This window comes from Dipodomys merriami, unplaced genomic scaffold, assembly GCF_024711535.1.
Source record: "Dipodomys merriami isolate MVZ:Mamm:240054 unplaced genomic scaffold, mDipMer1.0.p SCAF_22, whole genome shotgun sequence".
NCBI classification, from domain to species: domain Eukaryota; kingdom Metazoa; phylum Chordata; class Mammalia; order Rodentia; family Heteromyidae; genus Dipodomys; species Dipodomys merriami.
Window position 1 is genome coordinate 8,565,034 of NW_027203604.1, and position 26,414 is coordinate 8,591,447.

The window sequence follows — 26,414 nt, forward strand, 5'->3', positions numbered from 1 at the left end:
TGTCAATATTCAACAATTTATATATATATATTGTTGTTGTTGTTGGTCATGGGGCTTGAACTCTAGACCTGGGCACTGTCCCTGAGCTCTTCAGCTCAAGGCTAGTGCTCTACCACTTGAGCCACAGTGCCACTTCCCGCCTTTTCTGTTTATATGGTGTTGAGGAATCGAACCCAGGGCCTCATGCACGCTAGGCAAGCACTCTACCGCTGAGCCACCTTCCTAGCCCCTATTTTTATATACTTTTTTGTATTAAAATGAAAAGCATATTGCCACAAATTACAACAACTAAAGCAGGACTAGAATGATGATGAATCACTTCATCCCAGAAAAGATACTTTCAACAATATTAATGTTATAATACAAGCTTATTCAAGTGTTTTACTTTTTGATTCTTTATATATGGTATCCTAGAGCACATGGTATAGATAATATACTATGAGCATAAGGTGACACCTTCTCTGCAAAGCCAGATGATGAGTTTTCCTTCCCAATAGGAAAAAAGGCTGGAAGTTCTTATCTTCTCTGCTTATCACCATAGCTGAAGGAGAACATGGGGTCTGGAGAGAATTCAGGGACCCTACTACACGACAGGTACTTTAAGAGTTCCTATTCAGAAGACTGCCAGATGATCCAGACTTCCAGATTTTAGGCAAAAATCTTCACCCTCCCTATTCATCTACTCACCCTTTCCTGTCCTGCTTCCATGGCCTCCTTTGTTTTATAAATCAATTATCAGAAGGGAAAGAAAGAGCTACATTGAACAACTGTGACATGGGACTCAACTCAGACCTCCATCTCTGCCCTAGTAGCCCAGGTTGGAACAGAGCTGGACAGCTCTTCTCTACTCATAGTGTATCTACTCTTAGGTTTGGGAGGGCAGAAGAGAAACCTACCCTTTCTAGGACTGAGGAAATTAAGTTACCATTTTAACTTAAAATTTTAATCAATAGCAAATAGTCCACTATATGGTGAATAGAATAAAATGCTCTGAAAGACTCAAGACATAGGCCACAATTTTGCTCTGTGTGTTTATATTAAGGTATCACTAAAGCCTGGGCTTGCTTTGAACCACGGTCCTCAGATCTCAGCCTCCTGATAGCTAGGATTACAGGCATGAGCCGCCTGTGCCTGGCTAGGAAAGTCTTAACATAGATAGATAAAGCCCAGTTGACCCTGTCTCAAAAAAAATTATTATTATTTTTTTAAAAGGTCAGGTACCCGTGGCTCACTCCTGTATTCCTAGCTACTCAGGAGACTGAGATCTGAGGATTGAGATTCAAAGCTAGCTGGGGCAGGAATGTCTAGGAGATTCTCATTTCTAATAAACTACTCAAAAAAAAAAAAAAAAAAAGCCAGAAGTGGAGCTATATGTAGCTCAAGTGGCAAGAATGCTACCCTTGAGCAAAAGAAGCTAAGAGAGAGTATTCAGGCCCTAAGTTCAAGTCCCAGGAATAGCACAAAAACAAAGGTTGGAGGGATTTCTCAATGTTTAAGAGTACAGCAATGCATGAGGATAGGATGAAAACAAAAAACAAAAACCTATAGTACTGGCAATAAATAAATAAATTAAATAAATAAATGGAGAGGATAAAGTTAGAGATTGTACTTGGGAAAGGACTGAAAGTATTAACAGTGAAGATTAAGATACACATTAGATTTAACATAGAAAGGAGAGAAAAACCAAATTAGACAATGACAGAAGTTCTGAGATTGGGAGTGGGAAAGGGAGTAGCACATGTAAGATGGCTATGTAGAAGGTAAGTGCTTAAAGATGTATGGAACCACTGCTGTGAAAAATGCCTTCGCAGGAAGTAGAATGATGCCACCATCATTCTTCTATATCCAAGGTCCTGGGGGAAAAAATTCCTAGAAAGCAAATGTGAACAAATGTGGCAAAACCTGCCACACTAACTGATACAGATTGTTATGTAGGATACTTACCTTTCTCTATCATGCCAGAATGACACAAAGGATATTTAAGGAATTATTACTAAATATGTGTAAATTTAAGTTAATGAAACATCTGACTATACATTCTTCAGTTGAATGCCTTGAGGTGCTGTGTCTGTTAAATGAAAGAGGTCCACTGGATGATTTCCCAGCTCTATGTCAGGACTGTTTGGACAACAAAGTATTTACCTTCCTGCTCCTCTTCACTGTCACTTTCTAGAAACCGAGAATCCATGCGGAATCTGTCATCACCGCCAAAGTGTGATTGTAAATTCATGAGCTATATGGATAAAAAGTATACACAGTGACAACCAGATTCACAATAAACTGCTTATCAGACCACTTGCCAAGTACAGTTCCCTCCACCGGTATATTCACATCATTAACATTTGCATTGCATCACCTGTGAACCAATCAGAGCTAAGAGAGGATTCATGCCCCAAATAAACACTCAACACAACAATGTGAGATAAGGCCTATCTGTATTTACCTAGATTTAAGGACTACCTTGAAAAATTAGACATGCATCAAGTCAATTTTCAGTCTTCACTAACCTTCTGTCCAGCTCTGCCTTCAAACTGTGGCTTAATCTTGAACCTGTCACTGTCATCTTCGGAATCAGATTCGTCATTATCACTGCTATCAAACAGCTTTCCAGTTGTGTTACCCATGGACTCCTGTTAAATATAAATGTTTATTAACTGAGGCAATCAGGATTTCCTTCATAATGCAACCTCCCCATATATAAAAACCAACAACCTCGATGCATAAACTGGGAACAAGTAAGTGGTGGGGTCAGATGGAAACTCCTGACTCATGTTCTTCTAACTGGCCTCTAGGATCATTAATTCACATGCTCCCCAAGGATACAAAGTTCAAGGTATCATTTTTGTATGCAAGACCCCCTGCACTCTTTTCACTAACACTGACCTAATGTTGCAGATGTTGTAAAGCCCTGTCATCTCTGTGTGTGGTGGCCTGGGGAGTACTAGGTCTCACTATAGTTCCCAGAAAGATTTTATGTTGAACTGGCAGTTGAGTGGACATCTTGTTATACAATATACAGGAAATGGATCTGCTTCTGGGTATGCTGGCATAAGTGTGTATCCCGGCCACTTGCGAGGATGAGGTAAGATGACTAGCCATGAGTTCAAAGTTGTCCTGAACTATGTAGTAAGACCATGTTGAAGGAAGGGAGGGATAGAGAGAGGGAATAAGTAAGTCTGCAAAGCAGATGAATGTCCACAGGGATGTCTGGAATATCTTACTTTCATTAGCTTCTCTCCTGGGTGATTTTGCTCCTGAGTGGATGTCTCATCTGTCTCACTTTCATCATCAGAACCAAAGATGATGTGTGTTGACTTTTTCTCTGGATGACCATCCTAAGGATATTCAAAAGCATCACATTTTAGGACAACTCAATCTCATACTGAACATGTCTAAAAGCCATTATCTCCTCCAGCTATCTTTTAAAGCTTTTTCCCTTTTCTATTAAGTGCCATTATCACCTGTTTGTCCCAGAGAGAAACTCAGGACACCTTTTTCTCCACAGTGACCAAATCCTGTCAATATGACCTTCTTGGTATTTTTTTTTAGTGTATTCAAAACATCCTGCTTTGATTCTGGTCTCGACCTGAAGGTTCTCCCTGGTTCCAGATATGACCCTTTCAATTCATTGTTTTTGTCATGGTCTGATGGATTTCTCCTGAGAGGTTAAAAAATTTTACCTATAAAAGGCCCAAGATAAGTATTTTAAACTCTGCAAACCACATAGGGTATGTGTCTTATATTAAAAAAAAAAAATCCTTAGCAGCCCCATGCTAGTGGCTCATATCTGTAACACTAGCTACTCTCAGGAGACTGAGATCTGAGGACTGGAATTCCAGGCAGGAAAAAAAGCCAGCAGTGGAAATGTGATGCAAGTGGTAGAGAGCTAGTCTTGAGGGGAAAGCCTAAGCCCTGAGGTCAAGGCCAGTGTGGGCATAAAACAAAACAAAAATATTGTTAGCTGTACATAAATGCGCTATGCAATGAATGGCCTATAAGCTGCAGTTTAACACCTGATCCACAAATGTATAAAACTAATCTTCTAATTTTCAATGCCTTAAAACTCTTCACTGAATTTTTGTTTCATAGCTTTAAGAATAATGTCCAAGCTCAGCACAAACTCAGCCAGACTTATTACTATAGCTTCATTTCCTTCCGATTGTTTTTTTCTTTTTTTGTTAGTCATGGGGCTTGAACTCTGGGCCTGGGTGCTGTCCCTACGCTCTTCAGCTCAAGGCAAGTGCTCTACCACTTGAGCCACAATGCCACTCCTGGTTTTCTGGTAGTTAAGTGGACCTGCCCAGGCTGCCTTTGAACCGTGATTCTCAGATCTTAGCCTCCTGAGTAGCTAGGATGACAGGCGTGAGCCACCAGCGCCCAGCTTCCTTCCCATTTATCATCCTTAAGTTTCAGTCTCACTGAAAATACATTCTTGTATTAATTGCTCCCTTTTTTCTGGAGCATCTTTCCTTTTGCTGCTTTTACTTCTTATTTAATTCTCCTGTGTTCCAGCACATTACTCAGCTCAGGCTAAGAAATTATTCTGTCTGGCTTGCTGCCTCATGAGAACTGAATACTTGCATGCCAATCATGTGAGTCAGGAACATTATCCTCATTCTGTAAACCTAGCACTTAAGGTCTTTGGGAACTATTGGAGGAATGAAAAGGCACATCACAATAAATCCCAGACACATAGAAATCTTTTTGTAGTCACCATTCCAGTTATAGTATCTAAAGAAAATGAAGAAAATTTTAAATGAAAAATTGTTTTTTCTTGCCAGGTGCTGGTGGCTCATGCTTGTAATATTAACTATTCAGGAGGTTGAGATCTGAGAATCACAGTCCAAAGCCAGCCCAGGGAAAAATGTCTGTGAGACTCTTATCTCCAGTTAACCACCAGCAACACACACACACGCAGAGGCACGCATGCATGTATGCATGCATGCACACACAAAGCCAGAAGCAGACCCGTGACTCAAGTGGTAGAACACCAAATGTGAGTAGAAAAAGCTAAGGAACAGTACTCAGGTACTGAGTTCAAGCCTCAGTTCCCACACAAAACAAACACACATAAAAATTCTTTCCTGGGCTGGGAAGGTGGCTCAGTGGTAGAGTGCTTGCCTAACATGCATGAGGATCTAGGTTCGATTCCTCAGCACCACATAAGCAGAAAAAGCCGGAAGTGGCGTTGTGGCTCAAGTGGTAGAGTGCTAGCCTTGAGCTGAAGACTTGAGGGACAGTGCCCAGGCCCAGAGTTATGACCTAAGACTTACAAAAAAAAAAAAAAAAAAAAAAAAAAAGGGAAAAAAAGAACAAGACTGGCTGCTCTGAAAAGCATCTTTGCATTGTTCCTAGGTCCAGGTGGCCGCAGCCTCCTCAGCCACCCCGGACTCCAGTAGCTCTCTCGCCCGAACTCCCACTTTCTTTTTTCCCCTGGCTGCACAGGATCAGCGGCGTGCCCCATGGGCCACCTCAGACACGGTGTAGATACCAGCTCCGAGACACCACCAAGGTCTTGAAGGAGAAGAGGGAAGTTGTGGAGGAGGCAGAGAATGGAAGAGACGCCCCTGCCAACGGGAATGCTAAAGAGGACAATGGGGAGCAGGAGGCTGATAATGAGGTAGATGAAGAAGGTGGGAAGGAAGAGAAGGAGGAGGGAGGTGGTGATGGTGAGGAGGAGGCAGAGGCAGCACAGGCAAACGGGCAGCTGAGGATGATGATGTCAGTACCAAAAAGCAGAAGACTGATGAGGATGACTAGACAGCAAAAAAAGAAAACTAAAATAAAAAGGCCACCGTGACGCATTCACCCTCCACTTCCTGACTCACAAGCTAAGTGTGGTCACCTTCAAGCAGAGGCCCTCTGCAGGCAGCACCACCGAGCTCTCCACCACCCCACCAAAACCATGAGAATGTGCGACAGGGAGGAAAATACCAAAACTTCCAAGGCCCTGCTTTTTTTCTTAAAAGTACTTTAAAAAGGAAATGTATTTTTATTTACATTTTATATTTTTGTACAAATTGTTGGGGTCAGCCATTTTTAATGATCTTGGATGACCAAACCAGCCTTCAGAGCATTCTGTCCTTCTGCCTACTTGTGCTGTGACCATGTTCATTATAATCTCAAAGGAGAAAAAAAAGCCTTGCAAAAAAAGCAAAAACAACAACAACAAAAATCTTATCCTGAGCATTCCAGTAACTTTTTTTGTGTGTGTACTTAGCTGTACTATAAAGTAGTTGGTTTGTATGAGATGGTTAAAGAGGCCGAAGATAAAAAAAAGTTTCTTTCCCCCCCCCTTTTTTTTGTCTATGAAATTGCTGTTTATTTTGTGGGGGAGGCTGTTTGATGTATGTGTGAAACAATGTTGTCCAACAATAAACTAGAATTTTATTTTGCTGAGTTCTAACAACAACAACAACAAAAAACCCAAAAATTCTTTCTTTTTTTGGGGGTGTGTGTGTGCTGATTCTGGGGCTTAAACTCAATTCATTGTGCTCTTGGTAGACTTCCTTGCTCATGGCTCTAGCACTTGAGCCACACTTCCAATCCAGCTTTTATTCCTGGCTAACTGGAGATAAGAATCTCTTCAACTTTACCCAGGCAAGCTTCAAACTCTGATCCTCAAATCACAGACTTCCGGTATTAGCCAAGATTAGTAGGCATGAGCTGCCAGTGCTTGGCTTATATAAATTTAAAATATTTTCAACAGTTTAATTTCACTTCCTTTAGGATGCACTTTTAGAGTTACAAAAGCTCCTATCTTAAGGACACAAAGTCAAACTGGTGAATGCCTTGACAATGAACTCTAAGTGGGCACATCCACCATCATCAGATGGAAAGGCTGGACTTTGAGAGTATTTTCTTAAATTCACAGAATGAAAATATACTCACCAAATTTGCCAGTGCATTATGTACTAGCTTCTTCTGTACTTCTTTGGCTTTCTGTCTTGCCTCCAAGGCTGCCAAACGCTTCTGATTGTCTTCAGCATGCTTATCCTTAGTATTCACATCTGAAGAGTTACTAATAGAAAGTGAGAAATCAGCTGTGCTTTTCTTGTCTTTGCTGGGAGAGATCTTGGATAGTTTCACCAAAGATGTGAGGCTGCTTGAATTAGAACCCTCTTCCTCTGAAGCTTTTTCTTGATTCTTGGTACTATGGCAAGTATCTTTGTCAAAGCATATCTTGTGAGTCTTTACAGTCGCAGTTAAGGATTTCTTACTTTTTAATGGCAACAGACAGGAAATTTTACTTCCGTCTTGAAAACCATTAGAGGACAATACCTTATGGTCCTTACTCTCAAGAGTCAACTCTCTATTTTGAGGCTGAATGTGGTTTGGGCCATTCAGTTTCTCTGCAGAATGGCATGCAGTCTGTGTACATGATGGGTCATTAGTGTATGGGCCTTTATTTTCCATAGAAATGCTATTGGGATGCTCATGTTTCAAGGAACTTGGATCTTCATGAACAGTCTTTTTCAATTTTTTTTTCACTGATTCCTTCTCATAAAGAAAACCTACTCCCTTGAATGCCTGGAACTTTGGTTTGAAGTTGTTTTCTTTTGTTTTCTGATTACCATAAGTGTTTTCTTCTTCTAAAAGGGAAGCCACAATCTCCTCAGGACTAATACACTGTCGGCGTCTATAGAGGTTATGGGGAGTCTTGGGGTTCTTGGGAGCTATGTCAGACTTGCAGTGGTTGGTTGTTTCTGCACCATCACTCTCAGTATCTTTTTCTGGAATCTTCTGATCAATGCCCGCCAACTGTTTCAAATCAGCTAACGTGAGATTGATACGAGAACAGTTTTCCATCATGGCTTTATATTCTTCATCACCCTCAGACTCTTCATCACTACTGCTAGAGCTAGAGTTGGACAGAGGATTATGATTAGGTTTCACTCCATGACTGAGGACTGACTCTTTTTTTTTTCTTTTTTGTACTTTGATACAGCGATCAGAAAGTTCTTTCTTTTTAAAAGATGTTTTCTTGCGTACAGATGTTTCTGTCTTTGAAAATTCTTCACTGTTCTTAATCTTACCAGTGTTTTTCTTCATTGCAATGATTTCATCTGTATCATCTGAGTCACATTCACAATCATTTCTTGAAGTATTTTCACTAACATGGCAGGCATCATTAGTGATACCTAAATTTGTTTTGTGAACATCTGATTTGAAATCATCTCTTACAATTTCAAAGGGATCATTTTCAGATTCATTTACCGAGGAACATGTAACTCTCTGTAAGTTTTTCTCTTCTTCAATCATCATTCTCAACTCATCTTCAGAATCAATATCATCATCAGACATGCTAGTTTTTTTCTGGGAAGATTGTAAGCCAGAAGTCTGAAAATGTACACTTTGAGGTTTCTGAGAAGCATCATGGACAGAGAGTGATTTAGGAGTAACAGGGTCACAAGCTATCTTCTGTGTGGCCTTTTGCTGTGTTGCTGTGTTATCTGTTGCCCAACTTGTTCTCCGAATTGTAGCAGAACCCTTGGAGCTAGTACAGTCCTCACCCTTCTGTACTTTTATCATCTTTTGTGGAGGGCCATGAAATTCAGAGAACTCTCCTCGACGTTTCTTACTCATAGGGTCATTGCCTCCTTCCAGTTCCCAAGTGAGGCTACTTATGGGAATGGTACTTGTGAAATCCTCTGCAATTTTCTTTAGGTTGTGGCAGTATTTTGATGGATCATATTTCATGATGTCACCCAGAGTCAAGGACTAAAGCAAAAGCACTAAGTGTTAAAAAAAAAAAAAAAACCCGTCAATATGATATGAAACAAGCAATATTGTATAATCTTTTTTTTTTTTTTTTGTCAGTTGTGGGTCTTGAACTCTGGGCCTGGGCACTGTCCCTCAGCTCTTCAGCTCAAGGCTAGCGCTCTACCACTTGAGCCACAGTGCCACTTCTGGTTTTCTGGTGGCTAATTGGAGATAAGAGTCTCATAGATTCTTGCCTGGGCTGGCTTTGAACCATGATCCTCAGATCTCAGCCTCCTGAGTAGCTAGGATTACAGGCGTGAGCCACCAACGCCTTTTATTTATTTTTTTTTGGGGGGGGGGAGGGTGCTGGTCCTGTGGCTTGAACTCAGGGCTTGGCCCATACCTTGAGCTTTCCCCCTTTAAGTTTAGCATACTTCCATTTAAGCCACAGCTCCACTTTTGGCTTTTTTGGTGGTTCGTTTGATAGGAGTCTCATGAACTTTCCTTCCCAGGCTGGATCCTCAACTCAAGTCTTGATTCTCAGAGCTCAGACTCCTGAGTAGTTAGGATTATAGGTATGAGCCATTGGTACCTGTTTAATCTTGAGCCAGTCATATTTACTCTATCTTATCCTGCAGCCTGCTATAAGGCTGTTGCCTAGATCCCACAAAATGATGATTCTATTAATAATCCGGTAGAACCTATGAAACTGAGATTTCTATGACATTTTCATGGGTAAAACAAAGCACCAATATTGTAAGTTGGCAGAAATTAACTGGATGGCTTAAAAATACTACAGCAAACACTGATAATACATACCATCTGCACAGTAGTCTGTAATATGAGCTTTTCAAGGCCTCAGATATAATCTGATTTCATTCAACAGGCACCAAAATCTGTTCTCCATGCTATTTTCCTACCTACCATGTTCCTGCCTGTTTGGTATTTTTACCTACTGTTTTCCTCTTTTGGAAAAACTTTTTTTTTTTTTTTTGGGTCCGGTTATGGGGCCTGAACTCTGGGCCTGGGCGCTGTCCCTCAGCTCTTCAGCTCAAGGCTAGCGCTCTATCACTTGAGCCACAGCACCACTTCTGGCTTTTTCTTTCTTTTTGCTTATGTGGTGCTGGGGAATCGAACCCAGGGCCTCATGCATTGCAAGGCAAGCGCTCTACCACTGAGCCATCTTTCCAGCCCCTCTTTTGGAAAATTTTATCTTATCCCTTCTTTTAAGGATTTAAAAATTTTTTTAAACTGTTTTTAAAACTTTTTATTTATGTGATACCAAAAATTTGAACCCAGGGTCCCATGCATGCAAGGCAAACAGTCTACCACTAAGCCATATTCCCAGCCTCATCACTTTTCTATTAATCCAAACATCAATTTTTAAAAGTCTTCACAGTAAGACTTGTACTTTTTTCACTCTGTATCTCCAATGGCTGTGAATCCACATGTAATAAGATGAATAAATTAACAAAACTGCTTTGGCATTTATCATTCATATTGTTTAACTATACAAAACCTCATGATATTCTCTCATTTTCTCTAAATTGTTTTATGTTTGTGTGTGTGTGTGTGTGTGTGTGTGTGTGTGTGTGTGTGTGTGTGTGTGTGTGTGTGTGTAGATAAATAGATCTTACCTTGCATAGAAAGTGCGAACATATAACCTGTAAAACACCTAAAAATTTACCAATAGAGATAGTAAGATCCTAAGGTTATTTCATAAGTTTCTATCACTTTAGTAAACAGTTACCCTTAGAAACTAATCACAAAGGATATTTTATGTTTATGTTGATTCTTAAGGTGAAGAACAGGTAAGACTCTTCCAAATTTACTCACAACCCAATTCTAAAAAACAAACAAACAAACATATCAGGCAACAGTATACCTATCTATCTATCTAGATACATATATATATGCATATACATACATATATATAATTTTTAAAAAGTTAAACAGTGGGTTATTAATCCTGCTGGGGTTAATTTCTGACAATGAAACTAGAACTCCCAAACAGAAGTGTGAAAGGAAAGAAAATAAAAAGAAGTAGGTATTAATCTCGTATCTATCATGGAGGATATTGCATAAAAACAACTGATAGTAAGAAGATAATCTTGAGCTGAGTTCCAGTGGCTTATGCCTGTGATCCTAACTACTCAGGAGGCTGAGATCTGAGCATTGCAGTTCAAAGCCAGCCCGGGCAGGCAAGTCTGTGAAACTCTATTTCCAATAAACTACTCGGAAAAAGCTGTAAGTGGCACTGTGGCTCAAGTGGTAGAGCCTTCATCAAAAGAAGCTCAGGGACAGTGCCCAGGCCCTGTGTTCAAGCCCTAGGACTGGCAAAAAAAAAAAAAAAAAAAAAAAAAAAAGACAATCTTGGGTCCTATATATATTTCTTACCACCTATATAACTTGGGAGACAGCTTCTTCCCAAGTTTGGACTTCTTTTTATATAAAGTGGCAGAAAATTATGCTTGATTGTAAATCTACTCTGAAAATCTAAGTGCAGTCTATGTTAATGCTGCAAAGTAAGGTAAAAACTGACACCACAATCACATGGACTCAGGTGAATTCTTAGATTGGTTTAGGCTAACAGAGAAGACTCACTTTATGTCCTGGGACTTCTGTCCCTGGCACAGCTTTCATATGGAAATTCATTCCTCCTATCTCCTCAAAGAAGTTGCTGTTGCTTGTTTTTGATTTTTCTTTCCTTATCTTTGCTTCTTCTCTCTCTTGTGCCAACCTGAATCAAATAGGAATTACAAAGAAAATAGTTAAAATAATCAACCACACATACACGCTTGTTTTCCCTCAGTTGTCCTTAAATGTACACTATAAATAGGTTCATAGCATTAAAAGCTAAAGTAAAACAACACTTTGTTTATAGCTAATGACTTATACTATTTTCTGAATAGAAAAGACATTTTCATTGCAGAGTAACACAGAAATGCAAAGAAAGCCAGGCGCTGGTGGCTCATGCATGTAATCCTAGCTATGCAGGAGGCTGAGATCTGAGGATTGTGGTTCAAGGCCAACTTGGCAGGAAAGTCCATAAGACTCTTATCTCCAATAAATCACTCAGAAAACCAGAAGTAGAGCTGTGGCTCAGGAAGTGGTAGAGCACTACCCTTGAGCTGAAGAGCTGAGGGACAGCACCCAGGCCCAGAATTCAAGACCCATGATGAACAACAAAAAGAAAGAAAAAGAGAGAGAGAGAAAGGCAGGCAGGCAGGCAGGCAGGCAGGCAGAGAAAACAAAACATGTTCCTCATTTCATATTCTACTCCTAACAGTTTGTCTATTACTTCAGCTTCTATACAGGTGTAGGTGTAGGTGTGTGTGTGTGTGCGTGCGCGTGCGTGCGTGCATGCGCGTGCGCGCACATGCGTGCATGCACACATTTAAAAGTGCAAGCCAGCTAATCCTATAGCTATAATAGGCATCTTTTTCCCACTTCTCATTACATTCTTTGAAAACATCACTGATTGCTATACCATATGAATCATATAATCTCTTATTTATTTGTCAGTTCCCTCCTGTAGGTGAATAAACAGCATAAAATTAAGCATGGAGACATCTTGTCCTGACTCCCTACTCCAGTCAGTCTTTCCAACCCAATGTCCATTCCCAATTGTGCTCTGCTCCAGCAAAGGTCTCAACACTTTTTCGTGGCAGATATGGAGACCATAGACCACAAACTCTACTGGTATATTCAAACCCAAGGCCTCACACATGCTAGGCAAGTATTAGCTACAGCCTAACCTTTTTCATCTATATACTCTTAAATGTTTCCCAATTTGAAAGCTCCAAAAAATGTCAGGCGCTAATGGCTCATGCCAATAATCCTAGCTATGCAGAAGGCTGAAATATGAGGATCAGAGTTTGAAGCCAGCCTGGGCAGGATAGCCTGTAAAACTCTTACCTCTGTTTAATCACAAAAAGCTGGAAGTAGAGCTGTGTTTCAAGTGGTAGAATGCTAGCCTTGAGCACAAAAGCTTAGGGACAGTGTCCAGGCCCTGAGTTCAAGCCTGAGGTCTGGAAAAAAAAATCCTAAGTTTATCTTTTCTCCCTTCAAATTAACTGTGTTCAGTAGGGTGGCATACACCTATAAACCCAGCTACTCAGGAGGCAAAGACAGGATCAGGTCTGAGGACAGCCTGGGCAAAGTTAGCAATCTACTATCTCAAAACCAAGCTAGATTGGTACACACTTATAATCTAGATAATTGGTTGGCAGAGGTATGATGATCTGACATCAGCATGGACAAAAGTACTTTTTTTTTTTTTTTATGCTGGTCCTGGGGTTTGAACTCAGGATCTGGATATTGTTTCTGACCTTGTTTTATTCAAGGTTAGTGCTCTACCGTTTAAGTCACAACTCCACTTCCAGCTTTTTAGGGGAAATATCATTGGAGATAGGAGTCTCATGAACTTTCCTGCCCAGGCTGGCCTCAAAAGGCTATCTTCAGATTTCAGCTTCCTGAGTAGTTAGGATTAGGGGTATGAGCCACCATCTTCTGGCTTACAAATCCCTATCTTTTTTTTTTTTTTTTTGCCGGTTGTGGGGCATGAACTCTGAGCCTGGGTGCTGTCCCTCAGCTCTTCAGCTCAAGGCTAGCGCTCTACCACTTGAGCCACAGCGCCACTTGTGGCTTTTTCTGCATATGTGGTGTTGAGGAATTGAACCCAGGAACTCATGCATGCAAAGCAAGCACTCTACCACTGAGCCACCTTCCCAGCCCACAAATCCCTATCTTAAGCACAAACTTAAAAGCAAAATGACTGGGGGCATGGCTCAGTGGTAGAGCATTTGCTTAGCATGTACAAGTCCTGAGTTCATCTCTCAGTATGGACAAATAGTTACATAAATAAAAATAGTGTAATAATCTATTGTTAAATTATTTTTTCTAAAATCATGTGCATTACTCTTATACTTTTCATATGGATATCTAATGTCTTTATATGTTTGAATGACAATAGTATTAACATTCAAAATCAATAAAAACAATTCAGTAGCATCTATTAAACTTTAAATGGACATAATTCAAAGATTCAACAACTCCACTTTTTGCCATAAACCCCACAGAAACACATGTACATATATAAGAGGTATGTTCAAAGATCATCTACAATCATGAAAAGATAGAAATATTCTAAATATCCATTTTTTTGAAATTAAAAAGAATGGGAAGGATACATTACCACAGAAGGTCTGGGTGAAGACAATATATTTATATATTTTTATAGCTTAATACGTACACACATAAATGCAATAAATCCTTTATCTGTGAAGTCTAGGGTGAAAGAGTCAGAAATGAGAGTGGTATCAGCTCTAATTGCAATGTGTGATTTTGCTAATACCATAAAATGTGTTATTCAATTTTTCAAATAAAGAGAATATATAAAATGGATTGCAATATAAATAGGACTTAAATCCACATGGGACAAATCTTACCTGTGCAAAAAGCTTTCTTTTGCTAGCTGAATTTGAAGTGTTCCACCTTTCCATTTTGTTTTATTTAAAACAGACATACCTGTGAGGTAAAATCATTACTAAAGTAAATAGTATGCAAAAATATATTTTAAAGCTAGGCATCAGTGCCTCACACCTGTAATCCTAGCTACTGAGGATAGTGGTTGAAAGCCATCCTGGGCAGGAAACTGTGTGACTCTCTTATCTCCAATAAACCACCAGAAAACCAGAAGTGGCGCTGTGACTCAAGTGGTAGAGCACTAGCTTTGAGCTGAAGAGCTGAGGGACAGCACCCAGGCCCAGAGATCAAGGCCCATGACCAACAAAAACAAAAAAATATATATATATAAAAAAATACACACACACACATATGTATATATACTAGCACATGCTTTCTTCTAATTAGCACCAAGAAAGTAGATTTGTTTTTTTTTTGTTTTATTTTTTGGGTCCAGTCGTGGAGCCTGAACTCTGGGCCTGGGCGCTATCCCTCAGCTCTTCAGCTCAAGGCTAGCACTCTACCACTTGAGCTACAGCGCCACTTCTGGCTTTTTTTTCCTGCTTATATGGTGCTGAGGAATCAAACCCAGGGCCTCATGCATGCAAGGCAAGCGCTCTACCACTGAGCCATCTTCCCTGCCCTTCCGGCTTTTTTTCTTTTTGCTTATGTGGTGCTGAGGAATCGAACCCAGGGCCTCATGCATGCAAGGCAAGCACTCTACCATTGAGCCACCTTCCCAGCCAAAGAAAGTAGATTTGTTTAGCACAAAACACACCTAGAGAGAAGAAAGAAAAATGTGATCTAGAGACTTGTTTTTCTGTTTCACTATCAATACTTAACAGGTGTTTTTCTTTTTCTTTTTTTTTTTTTGTCGGTTGTGGGACTTGAACTCAGGGCCTGGGTACTGTCCCTCAGTTCTTTTGCTCAAGGCTAGTGCTCTACCTCTTTGAGCCACTTCTGCTTTTTTGTTTTTGTTCTTTTTTTGCTTTTTTTCCTAGTCCTAAGGCATGAACTCAGGACCTGAGCCCTGTCCCTGAGCTGCTTTTATTTGTTGTTTTTTCCTGGTCCTGGGGCTTGAAAACTCAGGACCTAGACACTGTCCTTGAGCCTCTCTGTGCCACAGTGCCACTTCTGGCCTTTTCTGTTTATGTGGTACTGAGGAATCGAACCCAGGGCTTCATGCATACTAGGCAAGCACTCTACCGCTGAGCCACATTCCCAGTCTCCCTGAGCTTCTTTTGCTCAAGGCAAGCACTCTACCACTAAGTCACATTCCCAGCCCCCACTTCTAGTTTCTGAGTGGTTCTGTAGATATGAGCCATCAGCACCTGGCTACCAGAGATTTCTTATACTCCCTAACTCAGAGTTACTAGAATGACTAAGATGAAAAAGAGTGTGTAAACTAGAATTTGTTAATAAACTAATCTCAAGAACTTTTGGTGAATAACTGACATTTATTTGATATTCCGCTGTTATTTCTCATTCTGTAACTATGAAACAATGAAATCTTTTCAGTGTGGTCAAGGCATTTTAGAATCCAATAGAAGTTCATTTTTATTTACCATTTCATACTAATTATCATTGTCCAACTTGAAAATTAACTTAAAGTGGCTGTTTCTAAATATCTGCTATCAGATTCTTTAATAACAACCATTAACTAAGTCCTATTTAGTATCAGGAGGTAAGCATTATCTTTTTTCCATTTACTAGATAAACAAATTGGAGCTTATAATTTTGTGTACCACAGCGTTCATAACATAACTGATACGTTCTTAACCATAACTTCCTATTTATCACACATACCTCCTCAAAGGGCAATCATCTTTTTGCGAATAACATTATAAAAGCTGATGGCTTTCTAATAACATGTTCCTTTTCTTTTTTAGTGTCTTGACTTTCTTATCTCCAAGTAATAGAATCTATTACTGTAGCAGCAGCACAAAAGCCACTACTCTTTGCTGAAAGGTATCACTGACTTTGAGCTTTACAAAACTCATAACAAAAGATATCACAGTTTCAAAGATATGGCCTCATAAAAGCATATTCTAACATCTGTCCTACAACATTTGATAAGGATTAGCTGCTCAAGAAAAGTGAAGACTGAAGATGTAGCATCATATCCAGTGGGATATGTGTATCAGTAGTTTCTATGTAAGTTTGGTCTTTTGTCCAAATGATGTGAGAATATGCAATTCTTTTCTGCTTGCTCAGATGGCTCTCTACCATTTGAGCCACACATTTACCTTGACCTTCTCTAGTTATTTTGGAAATGGAGTCTCACAGATTTTTCTGATGACTTGGCTTCAAACCACAACCCCCCAGATCTTGGCATCCTGAATAGCTAGGATTTTAGATATGAGCCTGGTTGAAAATAGAGCAGTTTTTGAGTAAACCCACCAACATGTGGTGCCATAGATCTTCTGACACTAATGGAATTAACTGAAACATTCTGAGATGTAGGTTATCAACATTCTCTTATTCATGGTTGTCCATCTATATGTTTTATTGCTGTTGAAGCTGAGTTTTAGAACTAAAGTTATTCCAAGTCTCACAATGATACCAACTGAGAAAGAGTATAAAAATATAAGATAATCTTACATTTTTTCAGCTCTGCTTCTGCTATGGTGATGTTAACATATGCAAAGACTTTCTGTGAGTTTCCTAAAAAGTAAAAACAAATTTATTTAAACTTATATCCAGGGAACAACGTTAAGTTGATGAACTGCTGGAAATTTATTCAATAAGAAAAATTTATTTTTCAATGGATACAAACAGCATTTTTCAAAGTATATGAAACTATTGGAAGAAAATGGGTAAGCAAAAAACCCCAAAAACCAAAAACCAAAAGTCAGTTAAAGAAAACATCTCGATTATATGTTAGTGATATTCTACTTAACAGGACACTTTTAATGCTAGAAGTTTAACTCTGAAAAGTTAGGAGATAACAAATCAAGTCATAGAATGTTTCTGATTTTGGAAGCTAATTGTAGTTAAGTTCCACAATATACGTAATATTTCCTATCACAGCATTTAGAGTTTATATTCACTTCTGAAGTTGCTTTATTTTGTAGTAATTGCTCTTCCTTTAACCACTCAGTGAAACATAAACTTACCTTGTTCATCTTTCCGTGAGATGATTTCCACATCAGAAACTTCTCCAAATCTGCTAAATTGATTCTGTAGGTCTGTCTCAGAAATGGCCTGGCTAAGACCACCCACATGAAGGCGCTTTGTTTCTCTGTTGGCTTTCATGAGGCCAGTGTATTCTAGTGGAAACAGAAATGTTCTGTGTATAAAGGAATTCTTTTTCATAATTACATATGAAACACAGTTACTTCCCTTGAACTTTCTGTGCCAGGTTGTTCATCTAAAACTGTATTTCACTTCCTATTGTATTGCTTCCAAACTTATCCCTGGAGATTGTTCTCAAGGTCTACATTTGCATTCTCTGTAAATACATTTTGGTACCACATTTACACATACACAGGTATAGAAGGTGATTTTTTACTTAATGACCACAATTAGGATATGCTAATACTTTTTATTGTCTTATTCACATTATTAGATATTTTTCCTTGTTCTCTTTTTTCTTGGTCATGGGGCTTGGACTCAGGGCCTGGGTGCTGTTCCTGAGCTCTTTTTTTTGTTCAAGACTAAGGCTCTGCCATTTTGAGCCACAGTGCCACTTCAAGTTTTCTGGAGTCTCATGGATTTTACTGTCCGGGCTAGCTTTGAACTGCAATCCTCAGAGCTCAGCCTCCTGAGTAGCTAGGATTACATGGGTAAGCCACAAGTGCCTGGCAGAAGGTGTTTTGTTTTGTTTTTTCTTTTTCCTGGCAGGTCCTGGGGCCCTCAATGCCATAAAAAAAAATTAGAGGTGAAATCAGGATCACAATCCAGTTCTAAATTCAGAACACAGAACGGTTAATACTATATGTTATGTAGTACACACTAAATACATGTATATGTATGTATGATGGAAGTGTTTCCAGAAGCATTTTAGTTGTACAACCATGCTACCTCTCTCGTTTAGTACTGCAGGAACTCAGCTCCCACTCATCCCTTACCCAACAGCAGACAGACTGCTCCAAAGGGAGATCACAAAACAGCACGTCACATGGCACGCTGCCCACCCCACCGTTCTTGCTCTGAGAAGATCCAGAGAGAAGAGAGAGGCGACGTCTTACAGTCCCAACCTTGCCCTCCCCGAAACCCACGCCTCACCGTGAGGTCCGCCAGGCGCAGAGACTAAGCCTGAGTGCTTGCGTTTCCTTCCTACTCGACTTCCAACCCAGCCTCCAAGGGTTCCGTTTCCACACAGTTCCGGAGAGGCCTTTTATTTCCTTTCTCGTGGTCCAGACTACGCTCTCCTTCTCCAGTAAATTCGCTTCAGAGCCTGAAAAAGAGCCTAAGGCAAACTGGTCTACTTTCCAGTGAAGAGCCTGAGCGCCGCGTGTTCGTTGACTTCTGGACTGGGTAGGCGGAAGTGACCGGGAGGAAGAAAAACAAAGAGACTCCTGTCTTCAGGTGTTCCGGAGCCGCCTCTGCAGTGACGTAGGAGGAGTTTGGGTAGTTCCAAAAGCCACGGGCGGGGGGGGCAGCTGAAAGTTTAGGCTTTGAATCGGAACGAACCAATTTTCAAAAGGGTCAGAACTATTAAGAGGTAACTCTCACCACGTAAGGTGGGCATCAAAGACCTGTAATATTGTTTGGGCGTAGGAGGGAACGCGCGTCGCTTTGTCGCCTTCCCCCCTCGACTTTCGGGAATGGTTAGCGCCAGGAGCGCGCGCGACTTGAAGCCCCGGGCTGGGGTTGTCACTCGCGGCAGCGCGCGCGGGTCTGAGGAGTGCGATGGAAGCTGGGTGGGCTGAGGTTCGCGCCTTGGAGGCGGAGATCGCAGAGCTGCAGCGGACCTGCGCGAAGCTGCCGGCACCCTTGGAAAACACGTCTGGAATCCGGTATGTGGCTCCGGTCTTCGCCCCCAGGCCCACTGGAGATAGTGTCTGTGGGCGGGCGAGGCGGGTGAATGTCCTGATTGCTCCCGGTTCCAACTCGCCGCAGACCCGGTGCTGAAACTGTAGCCTGGGGCCGGCCACACTGTAGACTTGAACCAATATTGATACTGTACAGTCGCATCTTCCAGTGTCCTAACCGGTTTATTCTTGAATTCGGGATTCACGTCGGGGACTGCGGTCCTTTTCCCAAAGGCTTTCTTTTGTTGATGACTGTCTAGGAAAAAGATGTCTCTTTCCTGACTGGATAATCTGGCCTGCCCCACGAAGCGGCATCTAATTGGGATTTATTCGGCTTTGTTTCTTGTCTTTTTTTGGGGGGGGGGGGAGGGAGATTGCAGGGGAAGGATCAACGAGCCACATTAAATGACACTGACTTTTCGTTTACGTTAATAACGCAAGGGACTGGGAATGTTGCTCAGTGGTTGAGTGCTTGCCAACCGTGGGCAAAAGTCCTGAATTCAGTCCTGACACGGGGGAGAAAACAGCACCTAGACAGATTTTAAAAAACATAAAAAAGCAAGTTGATATCAAGTACTTTGAATTCTGTCACTGTGTAGACTATGTAGTTGATAGAAGACTCTGACAGCCTGCTATGATAAAATTCTCTTTTAAAGCGAAAGAATGTGACAATCGGAGAAGTTGTCAAGGTCCTCCGGAAATCCATTGTCCAGACATTCTTGGTTTGAGAGAGCAAAGGGAAGAACTTTGTATCTTCTCAAATTTGGAAACCATTTCTATTGTCTAATCAGGACAAACTTGACACAAAACAGTTTATCTTTTTTTTCCCCTTAAGCTAAATGAACAAAAATGCTAGAGATGTCAAGGAGGAGAGGGGTTAAAGAAAATCAAAGTAGAGAAAAAGTCATAACTGGTAAAAAGGCAGAAAGAAACAGACCTCAGACAGGTGCTCCTCCAAAAATCAAAGTAAATATAGTGGACTTGCTACTCCAGGTGTGATCACTTGGGAATTAGTGAGACCTCCAGATTTTGGTCCTATCCCCATCTACTGATTCAGAGTATGTATTTTTATGGACACCTATCTTCCACTCTGCATATTTATGTGCACATTTTTATTATTTAATTATTGTGCATTGGAAATTTTATTTGGGGGAGATTTTATTTTTGTGGCATAGATTGTGGTACAGGATCTTGAGCCTGCTAGGAAAACTTTCTAACACTTAAGCCATGCCCTCCAGCCCTTATAAGGGTACTTGAAGTTTGAGTAACATGGTGTTATTCTTTGGGGAAAAACAGTTTCTTTACTGACCACAAGATGTCATTATTAGCCCGGGATAATATAATGGGTTATTTATGTAATCTGAAACTCCTCAGTGAGTATTAGAGTTAGAATCTTTTTCTGTTAGTAGTTGCTTTACAGAAACAGATCGCTACTATTTTACAAGAAGCTGCTTTAGTTAAGCCATATCTTGTTATAAGAATTGTTTATCTAGGAGCTGGAGGCATGGCTTAAGTGGTAGAGTGCCAGCTGTGTAACAATTGTTTTTCTGACAAATTTTGGCCAGGTGTCCTGGCTTTGGTTGATTGCTTGGATAAACTTAAGCCAGTCATGCAAGAATATAGCCCAAAGTTCTGACCAATTAGATCAAAAGCAGTCATTCTTTAGGAAAAAAGACCTAGGTGGATTGTCTGCCCTGCACACTTGTTTATTTGGACTCCTGTTAGTAGCATGCCCTCTGTAGAAGTAAACTCTTGCCATTACTGTTGAGTTGTGTGCTTATTTTCATATGACACCCCAACATTCAGAGACATTTTCAACAAGAACGGAGTTGGGAAATTAAGAAGAGTCTAGATTGTAAAGACATGAAATGTCATTCTGGCATATTACAGCACAATTGTTACCGTCTTCCTGCCTCAGCTTCCTAATAGGATAAGTTATACAGCTTTATATAGCAAGACTTTGTCCAAAACAAAAAACACATAAAAAATACCAATTTAGGATGTTTTGTATCTAGGGTTGGTTTTTTTTTTTTTTGGGGGGGGGGTCTGGTCGTAGGGCCTGAACTCTGGGCCGGGGCGCTGTTCCTCAGCTCAAGGCTAAGGCTCTACCACTTGAGCCACAGCACCACTTCCGGCTTTTTTCTTTTTGCTTATGTGGTGCTGAGGAATCGAACCCAGGGCCTCAGGCATGCAAGGCAAGCGCTCTACCACTGAGCCACCTTCACAGCCCCGTATCTAGGGTTTTATGTTAAGTTTTTCTTCACTGTGATGGATATATTGACTGTGTATGTTGGTACTAAGGCTTGAATTCATGGCTTCTAGCTCTCAATTTGCATTTTTGTTCAAGGCTGGTATTCTACACCTCTATGTCCAATTTTTTGCTGGTTTCACAGACTTTCCTGCCTACACTGGCCTCAAACCATTTAAGTGATTTTTAAGCGGAGTAGAGATAGGGAAATTGTACACAAATGATTCTGCTATATCCATGTATCTAAAAGGTAGAGCCAAATTGCTTGCCTTACAATCCTGGCTCTTATGGAAGGATTGTGAGTAATCTTGATTGAGTGATTTCCTCCTGTACTTCAGATTCCTCCTTGGTAAAATTATAAAATTATACTTGGTAAAAATTTTACAAGCTATTGTGAGGATTGAGTATTACACGTGTGTGTGTGCATAATCATTTAGAACAGTACTTGTCTCTTAACACTTACTAGTAAATAGTTGACTTCTTATTTTTTTGGTAGTACCAGAGCTTGAACTTATTGCCTCACAGTTTTGCTGGCCTTTGCTTATAGCTGGTGCTTTGCCATTTGAGCCTTGCCTCTACTCTGGCTTTTTGCTGAAAAAAAAGTCTCTAGGACTTTTTTGTCTGGCCTGGCTTCAAACTTCAGTTCTCTTATCTCAGCATCTTGAATAGCTAGGATTATAGACATGAGGCACTGATGGCCAGCTTTTTAAATTCATGTCACATACTATAGATTTTTTTGAGGTAAGTTTCTTTGCCATATAACCTAGGAGGTGTGTGTGTGTGTGTGTGTGTGTGTGTGTGTGTGTGTGTGTGTGTGTGTGTGTGTGTGTGTGTGTGTGTGTGTGTGTGTGTGTGTGTGTGTGTGTGTGTGTGTGTGTGTGTGTGTGTGTGTCTGTCTGTGTCTGTGTGTGTGTGTCTGTGTGTGTCTGTGTGTGTCTGTGTGTGTGTCTGTGTGTGTGTCTGTGTGTGTGTCTGTGTGTCTGTGTGTGTGTGTCTCTGTGTGTGTGTGTCTCTGTGTGTGTGTGTGTCTGTGTGTGTGTGTGTCTGTGTCTGTGTGTGTGTGTGTCTGTGTGTGTGTCTGTGTGTGTGTCTGTGTGTGTCTGTGTGTGTTCTATCTTTTCATGATTGTAGATGATTTTTTTTTTTGGCCAGTCATGGGGCCTGAACTCTGGGTATGGGCGCTGGCCCTCAGCTCTTCAGCTCAAGGCTAGCACTCTACCACTTGAGCCACAGCACCACTTCCGGCTTTTTCTGCTTATATGGTGCTGAGGAATCGAACCCAGGGCCCCATGCATGCAAGGCAAGCACTCTACCACTGAGCCACTTTCCCAGTCCAGGAAATACTTTTTAATAGTTGGATTAACTTTCTGGTATTTGCTTTGTAGAAAATCATTTCATGAAATACTACAATCAGATTCTGAGGAACAGGAATCTTCCAAAGACCTGAAAAGTCAGCTTGAACATTTAAAAGGAGAACTTTCATTTCTAAGTTCACTTACTGGCTTCAATTTAAGAAATTACTCCAAGAAGACAAAGGATCTAACAAGTGCTGAGATGATAGAAAAAGGTAAGTGTGGGCTGGGAAGGTGGCTCAGTGGTAGAGCGCTTGCCTTGCATGCTCAAGGTCCTGGGTTAGATTCCTCAGCACCACATAAGCAAAAAGAAAAAAGCCGGAAGTGGTGCTGTAGCTCAAGTGGTAGAGCACTAGCCTTGAGCTGAAGAGCTGAGGGACAGTGCCCAGGCCCAGAGTTCAGGCCCCACGACCGGACCTAAAAAAAAAAAAAAAAGAAAAAAAAAAAAGGTAAGTGTTACTTTAAATATGAAAGTGTTTCATTTGCTTTATTTTGTTTTTGCTGGTACTGGGGCTTAAACTCTAGGTCTGGCCTCTGTCCCTGAGCTGCTTTTGCTGAAGACTAGTGCTCTGTCACTTGAGCCACAGTGCTACATCTGGCTCATCAGTTGGATGCACATTTTTCTAGATTTTTTAAAAATGAAATTTACTAAAATATACTGTTACTCATCTACTTACATATATTGTAGATATTCATGCAAATATAATAGGTACTTGAAAATGTTTTTGCATATAAAATAATTATTCTAATTTACAGGTATAAAGAAGGTTATGCAGAGACACAGATTATCAGGAAATTGCTGCATGGTTACTTTTCAACTTGAATTTCAGATTCTGGAAATTGAGGTAAATTAAGCAGTATCTTTTGTAAGGAAGATTTTCTGTGACATAAACAGTCCCATACTACAGCCTCTAGCAGTGACTGAGTTGATTTCCCAAGTCACATTTCCTTATGACACAGTAGTATCATTCAAGATGTTTTGTTATATTTTTGTTTTTAGTACTGGCTTGAACTTGGCTTGGGCATTGTCCCTTAGTTTTTTTGTTTTAATACTCAAACCACTTCTGGCTTTTTGGTTCTTTCTTGGAGAGTCTCAAGGACCTTCCCTGCCCTGGCTGTCTTTGAACCTAGATGCTCAGATCTCAGCCTCCTGAGTAGCTAGGATTCCAGGCTTAAGCTACCAGTGCTCAGCTTATTCAAGACTTAGGTATTAATACTCCATTACTTGGTACTCCAGCACTTGGTACTATTGCTGCTGAGCCCATTGATAGAGCAGTCCTGGCTGTCACCAATAATTAGCAAATGGGCCTCTCATCTATTAATTCCTATTGATATGTAACAAATTTCCTCAGCATTTAATCTATGGAAACAAGTGTCCTTGCTCAGGACCTCTCATTAGGCTGTGGTAATCTAGAACTACAGCCATATGATGGTTGCTTGGTGCTAGATGATCTTGCATATTATATTGGACTGGTAAGACATGACATAGGAAAGGAGGCACCTTTAGTTAAGACTTTTTTTTTTTTTTGGGTCCGGTCGTGGGGCCTGAACTCTGGGCCTGGGCGCTGTCCCTCGGCTCTTCAGCTCAAGGCTAGCGCTCTACCACTTGAGCCACAGCGCCACTTCCGGCTTTTTTCTTTTTGTTTATGTGGTGCTGAGGAATCGAACCCAGGGCCTCAGGCATGCAAGGCAAGCGCTCTTTAGGGGCTGGGAAGGTGACCCTCTGGCAACCAGCCTTAAATTTCTTTTGTGTATGTGTTCATACTAGGTCTTTAATTCGGGGCCTGGACATTTTTCCTTAGCTTTTTTGCTCAAAGCTGTCACTCTACCACTTGAGCCACAGCTCTACTTCAGCATTTTGGTGATTAGTTAGAGATAAAGGGTCTCATAAGATGCCTAACCTGGCTTCAAAACACAATTCTCAGGTCTTCTGAGTAGCTGGGATTATCAGAATGAACCACAAGTTCCTAGCATGTTTAATATTGTGTGTGTCTATGTATGTGTATGTGTATGTGTTTTGTTACTGGGGTTTAAACTCAGGGTCTTGCTCTTGCTAAGCAGGTGTTCTGCCACATTGAGCCACCTCTTCAGCCCATGGACAAGAATAAAGACACAAGAAACTCTTTTGGTTTAGCTCATCAGATAAAAGAGTAGTCACAGCAAGTCCTGTGGAAATGCTGTCTTTGTGCACTAAGGGGCAGGTACCAGGATTCTTCATTTAGATTAGTTAGGCTGTGCCAGGACCCTAGTCCATTCCTTTGGATGGCATGGGGACTCTAGGTTTTCCCATTGTAGATGTTTGTATAATTGGACCAAGTGTATTTTCTTTCTTTATATCTGTGGTGATCCTGACCTCAGAGAGGTAGCATTCCACTTCTGCATACTGGCACACATTAATGGATTCTGCCTGCAGCTTGTGGGAGGTTGGTGGTCATAAGACTGAGGTCCAGCTCCTTCTCTGAGAACTGTTATACTATAGATATTGTCCAGAAACTATGAGAGGCATTTTAGTACATCTTAGGGTTTTCGGGCCTTCTCTGCTGCAGGTGTTCATATTTTCTACAATTACTTTATGGATTATCTGGGAGGGGTAAGGCTGTGGGGAAAATTAGTCTTATCCTCAGAAAACTTGTCTAAAATCCAACTGAAAAGAGACTGTTCTGTGTTGAATAGGCTGCTAGTGGCATTGCACTTTTAGGATGATTTCTTATGGCTAGAGAATGGTTGAATGCTTGGAGATGTGGAAAGTTGGGTACTTCTGGTGCCTTAAGCCAGTGAATAGATGGGGTAACAATGAAAATAAACATTGAAGCAACTAGGAGTTTTTGTCCAATATACTTTAGGAGTTGTGAGGAAAAAAGTTGGAGAGGAAATATTTGAAAGACAGGACATGATAATTGCAGAAACTCTATAAAGAGATGTGAATTGTCGTTTAAAAGTATGTAGTTCCACAGATGCAAAGATCCTTAACAAGATTCTAGCTAACAAAATCCAGAAACACATAAAAAAAATAATTCACTATGATCAGGTAGGCTTCATCCCAGAGACACAGGGATGGTTTAACATACGTAAGTCAATAAATGTAATCCAACATATCAACAGAGCCAAGGTCAAGAATCACATGATTATCGCTACAGATGCAGAAAAGGCCTTTGACAAAATTCAACATTCATTCATGCTAAAAGCTCTGGAGAAAATAGGAATAGAAGGAACATTTCTAAAAACAATAAAAGCCATTTATGACAGACCAATAGCCAATATTATACTTAATGGGGAAAAGCTACAACCAATTCTCCTAAAATCAGGAACAAGGCAAGGATGCCCACTGTCTCCACTCCTCTTCAATATAGTCCTAGAACCCTTAGCCAGGGCAATAAGGCAAGAAAAAGACATTAAAGGGATCCACATAGGGAAAGAAGAAGTTAAACTATCCCTTTTTGCAGACGACATGATACTATACCTCCATGATCCCAAAAACTCCATCCCCAAACTCTTAGAAATCATAAATCACTTCGGCAAAATAGCAGGATACAAAATAAACCCACAAAAATCAGTTGCCTTCCTATACACTGATAATGTACAGGAAGAGAGGGAAATAAAGGGAGCAACCCCATTCACAATAACCTCCCGAAAAATAAAATATTTAGGAATTAACCTAACCAAAGATGT

The 26,414-nt window shown here is 40.6% G+C and overlaps 2 protein-coding genes across 4 annotated transcripts in view; one reads left to right on the forward strand and one right to left on the reverse strand.

The window, feature by feature from the left end:
• Nol8 (nucleolar protein 8) overlaps positions 1-18,647 on the reverse strand; it is a 31,045-nt gene extending 12,398 nt beyond the window's left edge. Inside the window, exons 1-10 of one of the 3 annotated variants that reach the window (XM_070033263.1) lie at positions 18,397-18,647; positions 17,286-17,438; positions 16,771-16,833; positions 14,154-14,232; positions 11,308-11,443; positions 10,478-10,548; positions 6,892-8,701; positions 3,222-3,335; positions 2,508-2,630; positions 2,143-2,233 (exon numbers count right to left, since the gene is read on the reverse strand). In XM_070033263.1, the coding sequence (XP_069889364.1) occupies positions 2,143-2,233; positions 2,508-2,630; positions 3,222-3,335; positions 6,892-8,701; positions 10,478-10,548; positions 11,308-11,443; positions 14,154-14,232; positions 16,771-16,833; positions 17,286-17,424 (2,626 nt within the window). In that variant the 5' untranslated portion in view covers positions 17,425-17,438; positions 18,397-18,647. The other 2 variants (XM_070033265.1, XM_070033264.1) reach the window with 2 other exon arrangements.
• Positions 18,648-18,784: 137 nt separating this feature from the next.
• Positions 18,785-26,414, forward strand: part of Cenpp (centromere protein P) — a 185,557-nt gene continuing 177,927 nt past the window's right edge. The window contains exons 1-3 of the mRNA XM_070033278.1: positions 18,785-19,130; positions 22,779-22,960; positions 23,502-23,590. Of these exons, the coding sequence (XP_069889379.1) occupies positions 19,024-19,130; positions 22,779-22,960; positions 23,502-23,590 (378 nt within the window). The 5' untranslated portion in view covers positions 18,785-19,023. The remainder of the gene's footprint in view (positions 19,131-22,778; positions 22,961-23,501; positions 23,591-26,414) is intronic.